At 41.4% G+C, this 21,639-nt stretch overlaps 2 protein-coding genes across 3 annotated transcripts in view; both read right to left on the bottom strand.

Moving 5' to 3' along the window:
• Positions 1 to 2,199, bottom strand: part of LOC118788944 (kinesin heavy chain-like) — a 37,408-nt gene extending 35,209 nt beyond the window's left edge. The window contains exon 1 of the mRNA XM_036545163.1: positions 1,681 to 2,199. Within this exon, the coding sequence (XP_036401056.1) occupies positions 1,681 to 1,806 (126 nt within the window). The 5' untranslated portion in view covers positions 1,807 to 2,199. The remainder of the gene's footprint in view (positions 1 to 1,680) is intronic.
• A 1,484-nt stretch (positions 2,200 to 3,683) lies between these two features.
• On the bottom strand, positions 3,684 to 18,411 carry LOC118789478 (enhancer of polycomb homolog 2-like). Of its 2 annotated transcripts, none has more exons than XM_036545920.1 (14): positions 17,932 to 18,411; positions 16,054 to 16,213; positions 15,590 to 15,735; positions 15,095 to 15,301; positions 14,284 to 14,432; positions 13,458 to 13,587; positions 13,091 to 13,279; positions 12,666 to 12,755; positions 11,801 to 11,949; positions 11,078 to 11,409; positions 6,686 to 6,816; positions 6,249 to 6,408; positions 5,335 to 5,641; positions 3,684 to 4,950 (listed from the first exon to the last, which is right to left on the bottom strand). In XM_036545920.1, exons 1-14 carry the CDS (start codon positions 18,082 to 18,084, stop codon positions 4,878 to 4,880), a joined length of 2,376 nt encoding a protein of 791 aa, XP_036401813.1. In that variant the 5' UTR covers positions 18,085 to 18,411; the 3' UTR covers positions 3,684 to 4,877. The 2 variants fall into 2 exon arrangements, with proteins under 2 accessions (XP_036401813.1, XP_036401814.1); XM_036545921.1 differs by having other exon boundaries at positions 4,875 to 4,950; positions 5,317 to 5,641.
• Between the last annotated feature and the right edge of the window lie 3,228 nt (positions 18,412 to 21,639).

Genomic DNA, 21,639 nt, shown 5'->3' with positions numbered 1-21,639 from the left:
TGAGGGTAGCTGTACAGATAGATTTGAATCGTGCATGCTGTTTGTGTGTATAAACGAGACGTGAACAAGCAGTCAATAAAAAGAGCCGAGCCGTTTCATATAGCTGGGGATCTCCGAAAAACAATTTCATTATAGTCAGGTGTTTCCATTACAGATGGAAACACCTGATATTCGACCAAATGCACTTGCCTTAACCCCGGTCAGGAAACACACACAGACGTACTGTATGATGTCAACAGAACAAAATAATATGCAACTGATTTTTTTTCCTCATCCGGAATCCCACCATGTAATGGTACACTTTTGTCGTCATTGATTCATTACCACTTGCACAACAAGCTCTACCTCTGTCAGATGAATCCATCTTGAATGAATGAGAAACTTCCCTTTATGTAGCCTCTAAGTTAACTATCGCTACAATACGGTCCAGAGATTCCTCAGAGGAAAGGGTGGGGCTATATAGTATATGTCCTTTAATGTAATTTACAGTGCAGAAACAAAATATTTTGCAAAAACCCTGTTTGGGTGAAATCACATCAACTTTACGGGATCTAGGCTTGCTACCAAAAAAAAAAACAAAAAAAAAACGAATAAACAAGTAAACGACATTACGTCTCTTGCGAGCATTGACAGTACATACACTATATGCCAGTGTACTGTTCACTACTTTGCGCGTGGCGATACAGGATCAGGTAAATCAATAATCGAAAGAAATTGCTCCCGAATCACACATGCAACGGGACAGTATGCTGACCAACGACGAATATGCAAGGGCAATGTCCGATGGCCGTGCTCTGCTCTCTCGCCACGGATGCTGCATACTGGAGGTGAAAATTAAGCAACTATGAGATGCTAGTTTCGTCCCCCCTAGTTGGACTTTTTTTTCCTGAGAAAATATGCATCTGGGCATCGCTATAAGCGAAGGGATGCATGTGAACTACAGAAAATGGCCACGACGTTTCCCAATGATAAAATGGTGTATATAACAAAAAACTGCATGTATGATGCATTCGAGACGGCATAACAGATGAAAAACACAACCTGGAAGGTACATAACAACCTGCTTACAACTCTCTATCGACATAGAAGTCGACAGAGTGGAGTGACTACAGTACAATACATACAATACAATACAATCTCAATCCATTTCATAAACATGCTGAAAGGTTGATTGTTTTTATAACATTTGAATTATGATTTTAATTAACACATGATTTAGTCTGTATTTTTCATTTATATGTGCTTGTGACCGAATGGATACACCCATACAGAGATGCAGGACAAGACAATAACACTAAGAAAATATTGTAAAAAAAAATTGTAAAATAGCCCGTGTTTCATTTACAAGTGATGCTGTCCAAATATGCATTGTATACTTAATAAAAAGTTGGGCATCGTTCAGTAAAATTGTTTCTTGTTTGTAATTAGTTAACATTTTTACCTGCAATCCACGCAGCCTACTGCAGACTGTTTTATCAGTGCATCGGTCCTCCTTTGGAGATGCAATCTGGTTTTAAATTACTGTTGTGATATTCTTGATGTGTCAGATCTGTTATGTTAATTGTGCATACCTATAGAGTTTTGTTTACTAAAGAAAATAATTAGGCTACCATGGGCCGGGGGCAACCTATGTTTACAACACAGGTCAAACAAACACCACGAACACAACAGCGAACTTACCGTTATGACCACCGTATCATCATTCTTGAATTTGGGGATATATTTGTCTCCTCTTGTGATTTCCGATTCATTCAATGGCCTGAAACGGCACATTACTTTTACACCGCACTCGGCTGCATCCGCCATCTCAATACGGCAGGGCAAAAATAATCAGATAAACTTTCAATCAGGTCAGAAAAAAGCACAAGTATTGCCAGATTTTCAAAGAAAAAACTGACAACCGCAGAACACCATTGTCATTCGCTGGAAATCAACAGCAGTCGTATATTCCAGGTAATTGCAAAGCCGGGTCTCGGTTCATTCGCGTATTTTCCCCTTCGAGTTCCAAGACAAGTTAATAAAACTGCCTCGCTACGGTTGAACTGCAACAAAACGGCTGGATAAACCTCATTATATTGACGGAAAAGACGACCGCTCCAGAGTTTACAAGTCGCATCCTCCAGCACAATTCGCCATCCTCCATCAGCACCGAGCACCTTTTGCTCTCCTCTTTCCCTTCTACCTAGAACTCCCCCAGGGCTCTTGATCTCAATGCATTACATCACTGGCTCGTGTATCCTTTTCAATGCCGTGAGCCAACCAAGGAATTGTGGGCTTCGTAGTCCCTTCACAAACTAAACCTTTGCAGAGAAATAATTAAGGCTTCGTTAAATGTAAGCCACGCCCACTGGAAATGCGCTATACACCTGAAACGTCACTATAAATGTATATTGTACCTAGTGCACGCCTATTCTGCACCACGTGTCTAACAGCGTCGCTTATGTTAAAATATGATTAATTAGGCTACTTGCGCGTGAAAAAGCATCAGTGCGTCTGTTTGTATATTAAAAATTTTGGACGCGGTCAATCACAAAATAATTCTGATGCTGACAGCTGACAGTTCACTGACAGCAAGTGTACACCACATTGCTTTACTACATCTATCTGGTGGTAATTACACCCTTATAATGGAAAACCAGCTGAAACAAACATTCATGTGCAGTGCAGTGTGGTGGTGAAGAAACTAATTTTTAAAAAATCAATCTGTAGTTCTGAATCGCAGGTAGCCTTCGTTGAGCCTATACATTGCCAGCTGTATTTATAAAACAACCATATGAAATGCTCAGCCACTGCAAATGACCCTCATATTCAATCAAATTATGTCTACCGGGCTTCCAAAATACCCACACTAATTCCCCTGGTGCATTAACCTAAATATACAGAAAAGAGTAAATTTTCACTAAAATAGTTTTTGTTGAGACATAAGGTTTGCCCTAAATGTCCAGGCATTAGGTTAAACGCCACTCTGGCAAAACGTTTGGATCGTAAAGTAAAATGTATTAGTTAGGTGTCATAGCAATGTAAATCACAATGGCATTTTTATTATGAGCTGTGTTCAGTGATTATAACTAATTCAATATTAGTAGGAAATTAATCCTAATGGCAAAACGCTGAGTCAAACCCGTAATTTCATCTGCACTTTCCCCCATATATGATTGAAATGTAGTAATTTTGGGATTGTGAGGGAGTCTAATAAATGGTTTCTGGGGGAAAAGTAAATTAAAATCTATACGAAATTGAGACGCCCAAATTTAAGAAACCAAGCCATAGCTCAGCTCTGGAGGAAGAAAAGGACATGAGCTCCACCTGCTGGCTGTTCTGCTACAACTCGAACAGACAGCGATCACAAGAATCGGAATGCCTGAGCTTTGACTAAAAAATGCAAAACCAAATTAGAAGCTCAACGCAACGACGTTTTAAAAACCAGTGCCGTTAAATGAATAGCTTCCTCCCCGAGGATAAAGCATGTAAATGTTCATCTACAGAGAAAACAGATGACTCCTTACGCTAGCATGAACTTATTTCTGCACTATATCACGGAAGTGGACCCTCTATCTTGAAACCGTTAAATACATTTCCCGTTAAGCCATTCACAAAGTTCACCGTTTTGCCATTTTCTTTATAAAGAGACATAAAATTGTGTTCCCCAGTAGGAAAGAAGACATTGATGCAATATCCTGATATGTATTGGTTTTATTTCCCTGCATTTTTTAATTACTCCAAGTACAAGTAACAGGGAAAATGTCTGTCTGAAGCAGTGCATGAACTAATATAATCTAAACATATTTCTACTGTCTGTACAGGAATTCACTACACCAACTACACTATACTACAGGGAGCCTATCACTGACCATCAGACATGTTTCCTTATCTGTTACTTGGCTGGTGGCCACCAAAAAAAAAAAAAAAATACAAAAAATTTTGCCATGATGCATTACCCCAAACCTCAGGGGATAATCTTATGTTTCCAATAATGGGCAAGAGTACACAAGATACACAACAGATATAACAATCCATACCTGTGTAATATTTATTTGCTTAACCCCTGCACGTTTAAAAAGGCAAATATATTAAAAGATTTTTTTTTCTTCTTTTACATTTGAAGATCATGAATGTAGGATGCATGAACTCGCTGTGTCTTTAAAAAAATTGAAATACATAGGTCCTATGGATACATTATACTGTCTTCACATTGGAAAGCGTGATACGCTGACACCCTACATCAAAACGAAATTACATATAAAATTTTAAAACATTAAAAAGCCAATCCATCCCCACTGCCCCCTTTCAAAGGAATAGAAAATACTTGTCGATGAAAAAATGCCACTAAGCTCGTAACCAAAAGACTATCTATTCAATTTGTGAAACCAAATGAATCAGGCAAATGTTATTTTGTTTAAAAAAGTACAAGAACTCTGTACGCTAACTTTGCCAATCTCCATTTTTTTGTAGACACAAAATCTGATTTATTTGTACAAGATACAAAATGTAAACATTGCAAAATAAATAGTTAAAACAAGTGATGCAGGATCCATTCTCATGCTCATGATCCTCAAACAAAACGGTTTGCACCTTATTTTTCCTCTCCCTTCAGTTGCATTTTCAAGTGCAAAAGCATGATGACAAAATATCTAGAATTCAAGTAACAGAAATTACAAACTAATGATACAAATATACTATTTTACAAGGTAGTGATATCCCCAATTTTACAAAATGTACATTTATATATATAATATATATAGACAAATTTTCTTAATATTTTGATATGCTGAAATTGAATATAGGTCCATGTAAAAATGAGCCATGACAGAGGACACGGACATTTGAAGTCATTCAGAGCCAGTGGAGCTGTCTGCTGTGCTTGCAAGCACTGAGGGCTATGTGACCTCCATTGCTACTGTGGTCTCTGATATTCCATTCAGAGCCAGTCTCTCAGGTTCATGGTTCTCTCTACAAAAGAAAAAGAGGAGATTTCAATAAACCCGTCACTCTTAGCAACATGGGTGTAGTACGCAATTCTAACAAAGGTAAAGAACACACTGCATGTTACGTGTTCAATACCTGAATTTGCAACAACATAACTGTATAAATCAACGCAAGTTTGCTTCACAAACCAAACCATATATAAACTTTTTCCAGTTGTAAAAGAATAACAGTCCTGAAATGGGGGAAAGGACAGTTACTGCTTTTCAGAGAGTTAACTATCCTGCCTGTGTATTTGACAAGGTACATACACACACGCTATACAACTGGCAGGCTACCGACAACAGCAAGCGAAACACCTGCCGTGCTCTTTTTATTTTTTAATATACGCACTGTCACCGTTAAGCCAACCTTGCCATGCTGCCGATGGCGCTGGCCGGCGTGACCTTGGGAGGCCGCTCCAGCGCGGTGGCAGCGACGGTGGCGAGCTTTAAGGCGGATGGCGAGGGGGCGGAGGCGCGGGCGCTGAGGTGCAGGTTGACGGGGGACACCACGCTGGCGTTGTTGAGGTGGGCGGCTCCGGGCAGGGACTGCGGCGCGCCGGTGCACAGCACTGGGAGGTGGTTGGAGCCGCCGCCGGAGGTGGTCCGCAGCAGCTGGACCGGGGCCGGCGGTGGAGGAGCGGTGCTGCTGGTGGAATGAAGAGATTTCGAGGTCCCTGCAGGACGAAACAGTCCTCAGATCAGTGAATTGCAATTTTTTTAATTCAAGTATTAGACAAAAGTGGAATAGCAAGGAACAAAAAATCCATCAAGAAATGCAAAATCCATGGTGTGTACAAGGTGCATGATGTGTGGTATGCTTTCAACTGCAAATTAATTTATGGACATGGAGGAAAATTTCAAACTGCATATCACATTTTGAAAATCATAAGTAATGCAAGTATCTTTAATTGAAATTCAATAATCAAACAATTTGTCCCAAGTATGAACTGAAAGGCAGCCCAAAGGCATCAACCCCCAGTCTCAAAACAACTGCCTCAGAACAAAGAGCTCTCTTCACAGGTGACTTGTTCTGGTGCAACTGTGAATCACTGTGAATGTGAAAAGAGCTCTTCCTTTCTTTTGAAGCAGAGAAAAAACACTCAGAGCAGCATAAAGGATGAATGAAATACAAGGGGTGTAAATACACTCCTTCAGTTTCAATTTCACTTAAAAGCTCACCCAACCAAACAAGGGTGGGGCAACTGATAACAGGGCTAAATGCCATCTTTCCAGGTTGTGTGTCCAAGGTGAGCTGTCAAAAGTCATCCACTGTCTCCACACCTGAAGTCTGGACGATGCCGTTAACATTGGCGCTGTGGGTTCGGGAGTCCTTGTTGGCCTCACTGCTTCCCAGACCCGGGGCGCTGATCACGGCGGACGCAGCGAATTGGGCGCTGGCTGAGTCCAGAGTCTTCGACACGCAGTCCGGCGTGCCTGGTACCTGCAGAAAATGGAGCACTGTGTTAGCTTAGGGAGATGGACTTGCAACCAGAAGGCTGCTGGCTGGGGACCCCTGCGCAAGCTAAATAAGATGACCACCAAGGATAAATAAAGTGCAGATGAATGCCAGACTCTGAAGATGTCTCCATTGAGAAAGGAATCATACAAAAAACATAAGCACTAGAGGGGCAAACACAAGTGTATAAATGCATTTTGTGGCTTGTGTATTAGATTATTACCGATTCCCAGAACCTTGAGCTCAGCGGGAGAGCAGATACCTGTGCGTTGTGACGGTCTGGCAGTGAGGCATGCTGGGAAGGCCGTTTCTGCTGCAGCTGAGCCAGCTGCTGTTTCTGCATCTGAGCCAGCTGCTGCTGATGCGTCTGGTACTGCTCCTCTGTGATGCCACCTGTAAGCATGGGAATGCAGGGGTTAGAAGTCTGCTGTGAGAGGCACAAAACAAAGGCGATAATGAAATCACTGGCCAGACAGCACACACTGCCTCACTTCCTGTCCATTTGCCACAGGGCACTGACAATTTGCTATAAATATTCATGAGCAGGAAGACCTGGACTTTGCATGGTTGGCTGTAATAGTCCTACACATACCCACAGGGATTAGAATACGAAGTAAGCAAGTAATCATCTCACAACAAATGAATATTCATGGAGGCCTGCCTCACACTGAAACATACTTCATTCAACAACAGAAAGCGAAAACTTTAATTTTAAAGCACCGAGTTTGTCATTATTTACCACTAATACAGGTGGAACACGTGGATTTGGAAGACATACCTACTGTACTATGAGCCACACCACATTCTGCTTTTCCAGATTGTATTGACAAAGCTGACAAAAAAACTCACTTGACTGATGGGCTAGTAACCTCACAGGTGCCAAATAAAAATACTAGCCTTGAGTGACCCGGCAAGTTATTTGCGCCTCTGCATCAACCATTTCTTATGCAACGAAAAGCAACAATGTAAGAAATATTTCAATCTCAGATACTGCTTTTCAGTTCAAGGGAAGTCCACCTATACACAGGCTTGCTGTACACAGTGTACTCCTCCCACCAGCACAGGCTCCCTTCAGAAACATGTGGAGCAGCTTCCATTTTGAACCAGAGCAGGAAAACCAAACCTTAAACTATTTCACAGCTGAAAAACCTAGCATATACAAACAGCATTATACCAGTCGGTACTGGTTGAGTATGGAGTTTTACCTTGATCATTTTTGTATGACGGAACAGCGTTAGGGTTTTGCCATCTCTTCCACGCAATACATTGCTACTGAGGGAAGGTGCACATTCCATTCAGTGATAAAAATCATTGCTTTGGATTCAGTTTAAGGTAAATGATGGAACACAAACATTCATTATGTCTGTGTTCCCCTTTCATGGCCCATGTGGACTCTCACTGCTAATGTTCCTCCTTTCATCTAAATGCACACAGTTTATAATGACTTACTAAGTGCTGGAACAGTGTCTGATCTATGACATCAGTTTACTCCTCTATGTTAATTGTCTTTTAAAAAGACACTTCATTCCATTAAAAAAAAAAAAAAACAACTCAGCAAGTCATTAAGTTTCAGAGATTTTGCTGAAAATCGCTACAGAGTCTCTGAAGGGAAAAAATTCCACTTCAGCGTATCCTTAGACACCTCTAAACTGAAAATGCACACCTGTGTACCATCTGCCCTGATAACAGCTTAACCATTTCTAAACTTAACCAACACCTTTACAGAGGAAGAGCGACACTGATCCTGGGCCAGTGTTTGGGAGTAGAATCTAACTATAAAGAATGCACATGGATCCGTACCACTGACTCCAGACAGACAGTCTTGGTGCTGAGTTCCCGAGTACCCATGGGAAGCATAAAAATGTTTTTATTATGAGGTTGCTAAATAAAGGTACTGTTGCTATGGTCAGCAACGTATACGTCATTCAACTCCCCTATATACTTTAAATAGCAAATTCCTTCTTTTGTGTCAGCAGCTCCTAAAAAGGTGACATGCTATAAGCAAGCTTGTTTTGCATGTTTTAGAACAAACAGCAGTTTTCCATATGTAGGTTGAAATACTAAAAGCTTAGAAACTATTTTTTATAGGAAGCAGAAAAGATAAAATTGAGTGAGTGAGTTCCATGAACTCTCAGACAGACCAGTGTATAATGTACGCAATGTGTCGTGTGACAATGGATCCACACTGCCTTAAAATCATCTTCCTGGTGGCAGCCCTTAATGATCTGTTTTAAAATGCCACAAGGGTTCACTGTTGACTCTTGGTGAAAACTGGTGAATGCTGTATACTTGTGCAAATGAAAAACTGGCCATATAGAAATGATAATTGTTCCTCATCTCTTTTCAAAATGACGTCACTTTTTTTCGTATGTGTGCAGGTACTGGCAAACCAGATCTCTCTTCCTCAATCATTTCAGAGACTTTAAGTCTCCAGAACAAACTGTAAAACCTGGCACAGCTGCCCTATATGCAAAAACCATACGCAAAACGCCAGTGGAATATTTAAACAAAATGAAGATGTGTGCTGTTTATGGCAGTATTAAGATTACGAAAAATAAAAAGCTTTTGTTTATGACAGGACAAACACGTTTTTTTTTTCCACCTGCTAATCCAAATATTTGAGGGCAAGGCCTCTCATGTGCTGTGACCTATACATGAGTTCATCATGACACATCAGGACATACACAAGCCCAGAGGTGCACAACTTCAGCCCTGGGGATGCAATCCTAAAACCTTTCCAGCTTAGTTTAAACCACTGTAAAATCTCAGGAGTCTGGAATAAAAGGCTGCACTGGTCTCAGCAATGACTAGAAGAACCAGCTTGTTTTAGTGCCTGACTGGAACAGTGGAACCACACCTCACTAGCCGTGCAGACACTGTGGCCCTCTGCATCCAGGATCAAGTAAGAAGGTACCAGACAAGCGCAGTAATAAGCAGTGCCATTTGCAATGTGAGGGAGTTCAGATATACCCTTTGTCAGGAAAGTAAATCACACCCCAAGTGATGACGAGCTCTTTGCAGTCAGATCTCAGTCAGGAGGGGTGGCACTGCCTTGAGGGGTTTGCTCATTTCTTTCCAAACACAGTGATATTCCGCACCCTCTTAACAGAGCTTGGTTTCTGGTAGGAGTTCTGCATGTACGACATCTAAATGCGGCTGAACACCACGTTTCCTTTTCTATTATTATTTCAAGTTCAGCACATTTACAGGGTGGAACGGGATACCACACAGATGTGAAGCCTCGTCGAACCTGAGCCCAGACTTCGGATACACGCTGCTGCTGCTAACCACAGAGTGACCGCACTGGAACAGACCTACACCAGCCCTGCCTAATACTTTCAACTAATTTCAGCAGGCGATACCTAAGCCATGAAACCAAAATCCAAATAAACTGTGTGCTACAGCAGCGCCTCAGAGTCTGCCTGTAACGGTCAGAAATGCTGAATATTACATTTGAAATTGTCTTCTGTAAAGCAACAAAATGCAACAACAAAAAATGCAGCAATGCAATAAGTGAACTTTGGGGAGGGGGGGCAACATTAACTGACTGGCATGTGATCTAGACCAAGAAATAAAGCTATTCATAGGGAGGTGGGAGCTGTAGGCTCTCTCTTCTATTTCATCATTACAGATAATTACAAGCTAGAAGAGGACTGTCAAATTGCCTCTCAAAACCCATGATGAAAAGTATGCAGATTAAACTGCACCTAAGGCAAATTTCATAAAAATTAAAAACATGCACCCTTATCATGACTGAATATGCACAACTAATTGGGGCTCAACAAATTTAAGTGCTTTGTGAAAGGACCATCGTATTTTACAACAGAACTTAGGGAGCGTTTGGTTGGTTGTGCCAAGTGGTTTGATGGTCAAGTGGTTATGCACATCTCCAACCAAAGACGTCCCATTTTTCAGAGGGTCATTCTTGGTGCCTTTTAAAGAATTTACTGGTCAAAAAATACTGAACTTAACTGTCGCATATACCATTTCCCCGTAAATTTGACACCATTTCCACAGAATCTGAGTCAAGTGAATCTGTTTTTTTTTTTCCTCAAGAGTACTGTATCAACCATTAATTTGACTATGACATACACATACAACATAAATAAAGGGAATGCTTACAAGTGTGTAGCACTATCATCAATAGACAGCCAATACTATTGTAGCTCATTATGGACACCTGCTGTCACACGTTAAATTTACATAGCACATGTCCATATCCAGGGCAATTTCCATCACTAAGAGAACATACCTATAAGGAGTATGGGTTGCATGAAGCAAGTGCAATCAACAGCTTAATTTTCATTAGCTGAATTTGCACTGCTGTAACATGAAGACTAATTCCATCCCATATCTGTAGGACTCCCATTTTTGACGGGCTGCAGTTCCCTTTTTCAATATTCAGCACTACCCAACAACAGACTTGCGCTCAACATAATACTATTTATCTCCCAAACTGAACAAGGCGTACCGTTGGCTGTTCAACTGGCATGTTCCTAGACAACAAGCTAACAAGCCACTGCTACAGTAATCTCACTGTTAAAACGGCAAACCAAATTAACTACATCAGTGTCAGCAACACCAAGCCAATGGTGAGAGAACAAACGGAATAAAACACAGGAACTTAAGACATCACACAGCAACCCCCACTCACCTGAAGTGGTGTTCTTGGGAGTGTTCAATGATGCCACCATCTCGGCCGGCCTGCCATTTGCAGTCGGTCCGAGCTTCTTCCACGCGCTTCCATCGCCGCCGTCCTTGGCCTGACTGGGGCGTGGCTGGAAGCACCGCCACCGGCACGCCTTTATATTGCTCAGAATTTCGCCGAGCGAGCTGGCCTTCCCCGGAAGTGATCTGGAAGCACTGGTCCAGACGGGAGAGTCTGGGCAGTCCGAGCCCGCGTTACCGGGATCGGAGGCGAACGCTTCTGGGTCCAGCCGCTTTAGGATGCGGTCGTGCTCGGATGATGCTCGATCCATGATGACCCTGGAGGAAAAGGTGCCAAGGGTTGGACTTTGTTTACAAACAGAATGAATAAAACAACATTCAGCAGTCGAACATGCAAAACATATCAACCAATGCCCACAGCAAACTCTGACCGATGGGCTAATGTATTTTGGAAACTATGACCTACTGTTAAAAGAAGTTTAAAAAGGATAATATTGAACTGCTAACATGAAGGCCACCCTCACTTGCTGTACAGTAAAAACACCCAACATCCTTCAATAGAGGCTTTGGCTTTAGCCAGATTTCTGCCACTCAATGACTTATCCGAGATCAGCATCAATCTTTATAAAAAATAATAAAAAAGCAGACACAGTGTCGGTCAGGATTACGGGCTGGGTAAACTGACCCCGGTACAGCGCTGTGTACGTACCTGCCGCCTCTGCCCACCCTCCTGCGGGCGAGGCCCACGCAGCGGCGGGGGACGGAGAGGGCGGTGAGGCAGTGCCTGTGTCGCAGCTCCCGCAGCCCTGCCAGCTCTGGGTAATCCCACAGCAGACTGTCGCTTTGGTCCACACGAGGCTGGGGAGGGACAGAATAGGGGAGTCATGCTTCATAGGGGGGTTAAGTCCACATCAGGAGTATGCAGACTTCACGTTTTCATAATTTGTTGTTTTGAAATAACACCAACGATGCAAATAAATTTACATTGCAGTTGATTTTGGTACATATTAATGTTAAATAAGAATTCAGCACAAGATTTTAGTGAGTCAATACCCTTACCCGATATTTGCTCAACCACATCTGCCAATTTGGATATGATCCCAACATAGCTTGTTTCTTTCTAAAATGTACATTCCTCACTTAATGAAAAATAATGACTGATGCCAATTATTTGAGTGAGTGCCTCAAAGGTTTTTTATGCTGTTTCGGTCTCCTTTTTTTGCATGATGCTGTCCCTGAATTTTCATTTTTTCGGCCAACTGACATCCTAACACTTCTGAGAAAGTATTTCTGACAGACAGCCAGACAGATTTCTCACATCCAATAACCAATTATACGGCTGGACATTAATATACACTTCCCAGGGAAAGGACCATGTTGAAGGGCTCACAGGCTGTGTAGACAAAACAACTTTCAAGGGTCAGAAGACACCAACCACAGGATTTTTTTTTATTTTTCATTAAGACAACACTAAGTTAGGCCAGAGAAAAATTAATGCTTTTTACTGCGTAGATGTTTGTCCAGCCCTCTCTTAATATCCCACATTAAAAGCCAGACTAAACACTTCAACTTACAGCATAGTACTGGCACCCAGCTTTCCTCCTGAAGCCAAACATCCCATCAGGATCATTCTCTTCATCTGGTTCTGAGGCAGGAGACTGGACCTGAGGGAGATACAAGAGAAAAAAACACTCCGAATTACCAACATGCAAACAGCAGAGCAGCTGTCTCCCGGACAGTCATACAGGAAGATGTACATGAGTGCGTTTTTGATTAACAGCAACGGAACACATACTCTCTGAGACCAAACTTACAGAGAAACAAAACTGTAAGGCCTGTTTTTTTTAAGTGGGCCAAATTGGAGCATGTAGTGGAAATTCATTAAGATGGAAGTGACAAAGGATGCCCATCGTGAAGTCATGTGTCGTTAAATAATATCATTTAACTTTCGCTGACAGGATTCAGGTGAAGTGTTTTTGCTCAAGGGCTGGACACTGACCTGTGGGTAGTCCTCCTCCCCAGAGCTGTGGAAGTCGTACTGCTTGATGTCACTCTTGTTGATGGCAGACCGGTGAACGGTGTGGGACTGCTGCCGGAAGACTTCCAGTTTCGCTTTCTTCTGGTATTTCTTCTTTGGTCGAACAAAGTCGAAGTGCGACTCTTCCTTAATCGAGATGTGATGCGGACGCTGCGGAAAGACATATAATTCAGCAAACTGGAAAACTCTCTCTCTCAGTGACAATAATATTCAATGATACCCTCAATCAGGACAAGACAGTGGTATGCATACAGATTTAAATAAAAACACAGCCAGTGAACATGTGTGGTTGATCACAAAAAGCATTTTTTAATAATGAAATTTTTACCTTTGTTTTACTTTCCATTTTGTGGCGATTCCCATTTGGCAGAGATATTGGAGAGCTGTAAACACACTTCTCTGGCCGGGGGATGGTCACCTGGTTAAGGATTTCCCCTCCAAAGTCACCCATCTGATATCTACAAACATAAAAACGAGCAAAAAAATGGAAGAAAACACGTCATCATAGATTCATCACTCAATGCTGCACACGAACACACAAACAATTGGGACAAGCCAATCACTTTAGCACCATTCCTGCACATTAGCAGCTGTGTGATGAAGGCCATAAATTACTCAAGGGAACCAGCCCTCCGCTCTGACAATCTACTAACACAATGTCAGCGCTGCTCTGCACTGCCATATATCTCTAATTGACTTGTAGTACTGCAGGAAAACAAGGTTACATATAACCCTTTAAGATGGAGGGAAAAGGACACAGATGCCTCCCTGTGCTTTAGTACAGTAAAAGGGTCTTTCATGAGAAGGTTCAACTATCTACTAGAGCTAAAAAAAAAATCTCAGATATCTTTAAGACACCTTATTTCTGGAATAACAATAAATTTGTCTAAAAAACCATTTACAACATGGTGTCTCAGTCAGTGTTTTAGCTTAGGGACAATAGAGACCTCATTTACTGTCTGACTGACAACAAGGTCAATGGAGACACACTGTCAAGATTTATATACAAACCCTGAAGATCCTTTCCGAAATTTAGAGTGTAGAGTAATCATAACCAGTCAACCACAGACTACAAATTTTACAGAATTGCCTCATTTTATTAAAAAAGATAAATCACAACTGTGGAAGGCAACAAAAGTTTAAGATTAGCTGACCTTTTCTCCACCACCTCCAAGGTTAGATGCAGCAGCTCTCGTTTGGATTTCTCTCTCCTTTTGATCATCTCCAGAATAGTGACTGCTGTGCTGAACTCCCTCCTCAACTTCAGCATCTTCTCATAGGAGGCCTCGTCATTCTTGCGGTTCTACAGTCCGAGAAGATGATTATGGGATGTAAGGGCAAATTCCCCGATGAGACAAAACATAGAACATGAAGTCTTCTTTGAAAACCTTAGCGATACTTGGTTATTTGACAAATTATCAACATTTATTTATTTCACTCTCCTTTTAATATTTCCTAAAACAATTTAATATGCATTAACAGATGAAATGTAAAAACTGTGCTTGGTTGAACGAAGCAAGTGGACAGCAAGATGGCCTTTGGAAGGCCGATTTAGTGTTACTTCATACATCCAACCAAGAACTTTCCTGAGTTTCACTACGAAAAATCTGTTCAGTGAGGTATAAAACAACGGTCTCCAAAAATAAAATGGGTTACTCAAAATCACTTTAAAAAACACAAATCCATTATTCACCCCCATGAGTACAATATAATGTGGAGCAGGCACTGTCACTGCTTCCTGAGGGAGAATAAATTGGCTGAAATGCACTGCAGAACAATATAAATACAGATAAAAGCCACACTTCTGTCTCCTCCGCAAAACGGTAGTTAATTTGGCACTTTGAAAATAAAAGCTGATAGCCTGCTTCTTTTAGGCATGTATTTGCCCCTTTTTAAGCATTTTATACTCTACCTACACCCCCTCCCCATTTTAACAATCCCCAAAATACAGAAGTGGGCTCTTGCCTTCCTGGTCTGCATTTTCTCAGTCCTCCGCCGGAAGGCCACGTAAGGGTCATTGTTGGTGGAGCCGTCCCTGCTCTCCTGTTTGATCTGGGGGGTGAGAGAGGGCCCCCGGCAGTTCTTCCTCTTCCTCACCCAGTAGTCATAAACTGACTTCAGGAGGTAGTCATCCTCATTCAGCAGCAGTTTGGCTTCTTGAAGAGTGACAAGCTAGAGGGAGAGTGAGAGAAAGAAGGGATGAGAGAGAAGAGGGAGAGAGAAATAAAGAGAGTGAGATGGCAAAGAGGAGAGAGTGAGTGGGGGACAGAGAGAGAAGGAACGCAGAAAGGTGGGAGAGATGACAGAATGAGGACAGAAGAGAGCCATTAGAATGTGAGACAGGTGGAGTAAGGAGAACACAATTCATTCTCTTAAAAAAAAAAAATCAGTGACTTATGTACAGAAACTGGGAAGGTGGGACAACAATGTGTAATAGCAGAGATCAGAAAAAAATAATACCTGGTTGGCACTGGCTTTCTCCAGCCTGTCCATCATCATTTCAAATTGGAGTGGTTTGATCTCCATCTTCCTGTTCAGCCTGTTTAGGAGGGTTTCGTCCTCTGAGTCCATGTCATAGTCAGGCTGCTCATTGTCCAGATTGAATGCTGGAAGACAACATGTAGAAGCATTTGGGTTAATGACACCAAAACAGAGCATACAGCATGTTTCATTCAACACAGCAAAGCTGCTGAACACGGGTCCTTCAGGACTGGACTGATTACATTTAGTTTCTCTCTCCTCATCTCTGAGCACGTCAGAAGGATAAATCAGTGGTAAATGCAGCGCTCCACACCTTGAGATCAGACACCCTTCATTAGAGATGAACAGCAACGATGCACATGTACGGTGGTGTACAGAGCGGCGTCGCAGCACAGAAATGGAGGCACACGCCAGCACACCCCATGAGATGGAGGTTTACTCACGCTGAATGTGGATGAGCTGCTTGGGGATCCGGAACTCTCCCTTATACAGCCGGTCATAGTAGGTGATGTTACTCTCAGCCTCTGGGACGGGGATGACCATGCTTTCCTTCTTCTCCCGGAACACCTGCTGGGCTGATATGGCTCTCTGTAGATGGTGTTCCTGAGGCAAATTAACAGGGGCAGCGGGAAAGACGGTTACTCACTACATGTTTCAGCCCTGAGACTAAACACTGAACTTTGAGGGCTACTAAGCCACCAACCACTCAGGAGCAGCACGGTTATGGCAACAATGAAATCCATACCCACAATTCAGAGAAGAAGCCCAGTAATAACTGACACTTAGCAGTCGTCTGTAGGCTTAATTTCAAATGACCGCTGCAAGGCAAACTACTGATCAATTTTCAGAGAACTATTGTAGCCGCCTTTTACAACAATCACAGAGGCCTCTCATGTTCTCACACAGCACCCCATACTGACCACAGGACAGGAAACACAGGGCTTGGTGTGGAGCTGAGGGCTTTGTGGGTCAGTAAGGGTTGAAACAACTGTCAAAATGTGTTCTGCATTTCAACTGTATTCACTGAGGAAGCAGGCGATGTTCCTTATCACAAGCAGTCAACAGTTTGTTTCTCCACAATAGGCTCATTGTAAAGATATCTTCAATGCTTGCACTTCATATGTATACAGGTGAAGACACCCATTTGTGAAGTAAAAAAAGGAGCTTTCAGACAAGACATATATTTTATGCAAGTTTACAGAGATGATGCAAATTCCTTTAAGGCTGTTTAAAATAACTGTAGTCGTTAAGAATGTAAAACTTTTTTCCTCCCCGAGTTTAAAATCTTATTGTGTGAACGGCACATAAGCGAAGTGCGACGTGACATAAAGGCAGTCTTAGCTAAACTGTCAGGTTCATCTTTACAATGTCACTAGAAGTAAATCATTACAAATTAGGGATTGAGAGAAAATATGAAGAATTTATTGTGTATAGCAACATTGGACCGTTTTTTTTTTTTTTTTGCTAGTGGCACAAATCTGTAAATCACTCTCAAAGCTAACATGTTTAACCTGGTGCCTGTTAAATTTTCTGTCTTTGTAGCCATCTAACGTTACGCAGTCTAAACTACGGTTTAGAGCATGCTGTACTCTTGAATCAAACAAGAAACAGTTTATTCCTTACGGACTACAGGGCTCAAATTTAGCTTAGTGTTTACACACACACACACACGTAAACTAACCTACGTCACAAGCCCAATTATGTCAAGAATAGAGCATAGTATGAATGGAGGGGCAACAGCATCCCTGCCGAATATAATGTATCCGTAAACAGTTTAACTACAAATGCACCAAGAGCGCAATCCTGCTTACGGCTAGCCCCAGATTCAAAGCAAAGCGGCTGCATTTACTTTAACACGAGCACCACGTGATCGATGGCGGGATTTAGCTGGCTAGGTCGTTACGCAAAAAAAGCTGAATGTTAAATGAACGTAAGTCCTAACTTCACTACTAGACTTGAATTACTGTGTTTCTTACGTAAATTGCGCTACGTAAGAATAAACGATAAATATGGCTAGTGCAGAAAACCGATAAAGCTCACCTCGAAACAACTAAGAACCCGGGGAATCACAAAGCGACATACGCATATTTATATACGTCACACCATTATAAAAGGGCTACTCTACGTGAGCTGCTTTAAATACGCCATCAGTGTAAAAATTGCGGTCTCATGTCACGATTTGTTACGCTACCTGCGTAGAAAGCAGGGCCTGTTGTATACTTACACCCTGACTACGCAAGTATTTTGCCGTTAGCACGTAGAGAATACCAACACCCAGCTTTACTCTCAAAATACTATTATATCGAAAATATCTCCCCTACCGATTCTTCTTCTTTTTCCATCCCCGTTGGCATCTGCGGGACGGCTCGGTTGATGGAGACGCAGTCATTGAGGTCCGGAAGGTCTCTGTTGCGGTATATGGGGAGAGGTTTGGCGGCGTCTAGCGCTCGCGCTCGGAACGATAGTTTACTCATTGTTTTCGCCTATCACAATAACACAAAATGTGGAGGAAACATTTATCCTGCCAGAATTCAGTCAAAAACGCGGTCGAAAACCACAGGGGATCCGATTCTTTTCACCACGGTCGGACTCGTGGGCTCCCATTGGCTCGGAATCCAGTACGATGAACCATTTCTTGTCGAGATTTACTGGTTTTAAAACCTATTTTCTGTCGGTCGATCCGCTCCCTGCGCCATGGAAAACATGGCGGACATTTCCACACAGCGGCAGAGTGATCCCGACAGCCAACGCGAGACATCCGAAGAACATGGGCCGTGTCGCTGCGCGCGCAGCCCATGCAACATGCAACAGAAGCGCTTTCCTGCGAATCATACGTAACATGCAAAGCAGACGCGTAAGGAGTACATTAACATGCAAGTTACATCTGACTGGCACTTGTGTGCCTCGATGTGAAATAATTCCAGCGCACTGCATATTCATTTTGCAGAGGGCAAAGAGAAGTTCCTTAAGCATGGTGAATACAGCTTAACATAACTGTAGTAAAAAATAAATAAATAAATAGAAAAATATTCTGAAAAAACCAAGAAACGACGCTTATTAAATTAAAAAATAAAATTTAATAAAAGTACTTATTTGTAACTGCAAAAATGCATGTATACAAACTCGGTCCAGAGCATGTAAATGTCTTGTAGAAATGGTTAAATGATTCTAATTAATATCAAATATCGCAAATATCGAAGTCGTACACATGAACAGCAAACAGAAGAATCAGATGAAGAACGCCAACCTCCGTTTCCTTCAGTGAGTTTTTGAAATGCCGATCAAAGTGTGTAACTTACACAAAAATTGTTTTCACTCAGCTTAAATCTATTTACTATTTGTCTGTATTGTTTTATAATTGTGTGCTCCCGGGGTTTTGTTTTTTTTTTTAAATGATGAACGCAGAGGGGAATTATAAACATGTTGTGATATTACGAATTCGCTTTTTCCAGCATCTCACCTCTCAATGATGGACCCCACCTTCAGGACAGTTCATTTGAGGTGTCAAGGAAACACAACGAATGACAATATGATGTTTAGAGTACATATATCCCATGTTACTAAATTAAATTGACCCTCATTTCCCCACATCTTTTCACTGATGAGCTATTAGTTTATCAAAGCTTGACTCTGATTAATTTATGGACATCTGTGAGTACCTCATTAGTACTGTCTCCTCTGCATTACAAATAACCAGGTTCTCAAAGTGGCTTTTCACAAATTCACTTTTTTTTTTTCAATTTTGAGGAAATACTGAATTGGCAAAATTTATTTTACACAATATGCAAATCATTCCAGTTCTTTCTACACCTATATGACAGTTGTAAGCTCTGCCTCCTATAAATTGGGTTGTATCCCAGAAAATATGTTCACTGACAAAGACAGATATTGAGCAAAAGAACAGTCTTTAGGACTTTTTGGTTGCTCTGAAATAGTATGGCCTCATGTGAACTCAGAGTAACAAGAGCCTAAAGAAAATGTGATTTCCAGAAGACTTCCAATATAGCCAAAGATAATTTATGACAATGAATAAACCCTAGGTCACGATGGGACAGCAGTGGTGTACAAAGCCAAAGTTTTCATAACATTTGTCTGAACTCTTGCTAACATAGTACATGATGTAGCTGTAGTCTGTAATTAGTAGCTCCGAGTACTACTAGTTCCTTACAGATGGAGAATTTATGACAAAATTCTGAATATTTCATCACAATGATTGGCATGAAGGCAAATTCTTTGTAACTGACAAAAAAATAATGTAGCTTGGGAGACTTCATTTTAAATGCAGTTTCCTGTTTGTTAGACCTTTTGAATTCAAATCACCTCTAAGGATATTCTTGTTCAACAGGGCTAACTAAACGGTACATTTCATTGTTTTGTGGGCACAGTAGTGTTCTGGGTCTAGATTCTGTCTGTCACAATTGGGTGCCATTTATTTATTTTGGAGCCCAGCTTGTCCATGCAGTGTTCGCTAGAAACAGTCACATCACCAGGTGCCCAGGATAAAGAGCTCAGTTTGTTTCCTGTGTGAAGAACCAGAATATTTTTCATGGTGAACTAATACTGTCTCTTTGTCGGGATGTCATACTACAAGTTTGCATAAGTCATGGGATTTACTTCAGCTCACATGATGCCACTTGTAATTTTAGTGTCAATATAGTTGTTAACTGTTGGTGCTGTGATTGAAACATATTATAGAACACATAGAGGTGTTCTCTGAAAAAAAGATGTGCAGTCTACCTTACCACTATCATTTAGCATGTATATCTCATTGGAGCTGGAGATTTTTTTTATTTTCTGGATGAAGTCAAGAAGCATTTCCGAATAGACTCCAAGGGAAGTCTAGAGTCTAGAAGTCATAGAATCACCCTGGCTGCCTGTCTGTGTAAATTACTATTAATTACTAATCAGTTAATAATAGTTACTCATCAGTTAATAACTGGTAATAGACCAACAAATGACAGAAGTGTTCATCATAGACTTGTGTCCCTGTACCCCTGCAAGCAATTGCTATCAGTTTTATTTTGTCAGCTTTAACATCGCAACGTTTTATGCTGTCTTTTTGTTTGAAAAACAATTAATAGTGATGGGGCTTTTTGTTGCTAAGGAGAGAAGCCTGATGATTTCGGGGCAGCCCTTCCCAGCACTTTGTTCCGGCTTCTTTCAATCAAGATTGCTTCGCTGGAAGAAAACCAATCATGTTACATAAAGCTGTGCTGATAAATCTGGCTGACTCATGAAGACATTGTTGAATGCTGAGAAGTGGAGGAGCCTCATCCAGAGACAGACGTGAAACTCAAAATGGGCGTTACCACACAGAATTGAAAGTCTCCCACAGGTAAAACAATGGTCAGTTAACCAATGAATGCATTAATAAAATAAATGGCTGACCAATTTATGTATCTAATATCTATTTTTCATACATAAACTAAGTTATTGTTAACAGGATATATTTACTCATGACAGGATATATTGCATAGTATATATATGTAAATGTAGACACTAAATAACTCAACCAGCCTGGAGGGCTGAGGGCATATGAATTGCTACATTGGCAGAGAACAGAAATGAACGAGCTGAACACATCAACCTCTCCTAGAGTAAATGATATACAGGAATGTAGCTGTGCAGCGTGACTGACAAATGACCTTGAAGCTCATACAAGCAGGACTAATTTGATTGTACTGGCACCGTTATGCAATATCCAGGAGCCGGGGTGATAGAAAGGATGTCTTTCTTCCTGCGTGCAATTTCAGGATGAAGAATCTGCATTCTTGGCCGAGGAGAGTGTGATCAGGTGAAGGCCTTGGTTTAAAGAAAAATAAATAAATAAATAAAAACTAGGTTTACTCTCATTTTTTCATATATATATATATATATATATATATATATATATATATATATATATATATATATATATATACATGACTGAGCTGTGTGTGCCAAGAACTAGGGGCCTATGTCCTGTGACTTCCAGATCAAACACCTGTCCTGGTGCAGGTGAACAGCTGCATGCATTTTGTGTGGGGTGT

The sequence above is a fragment of the Megalops cyprinoides genome, chromosome 14 (assembly GCF_013368585.1).
Source record: "Megalops cyprinoides isolate fMegCyp1 chromosome 14, fMegCyp1.pri, whole genome shotgun sequence".
NCBI lineage: Eukaryota > Metazoa > Chordata > Actinopteri > Elopiformes > Megalopidae > Megalops > Megalops cyprinoides.
Note: the sequence above shows the minus strand (reverse complement) of the source record. Positions and strands in the feature narration are given on the sequence as shown.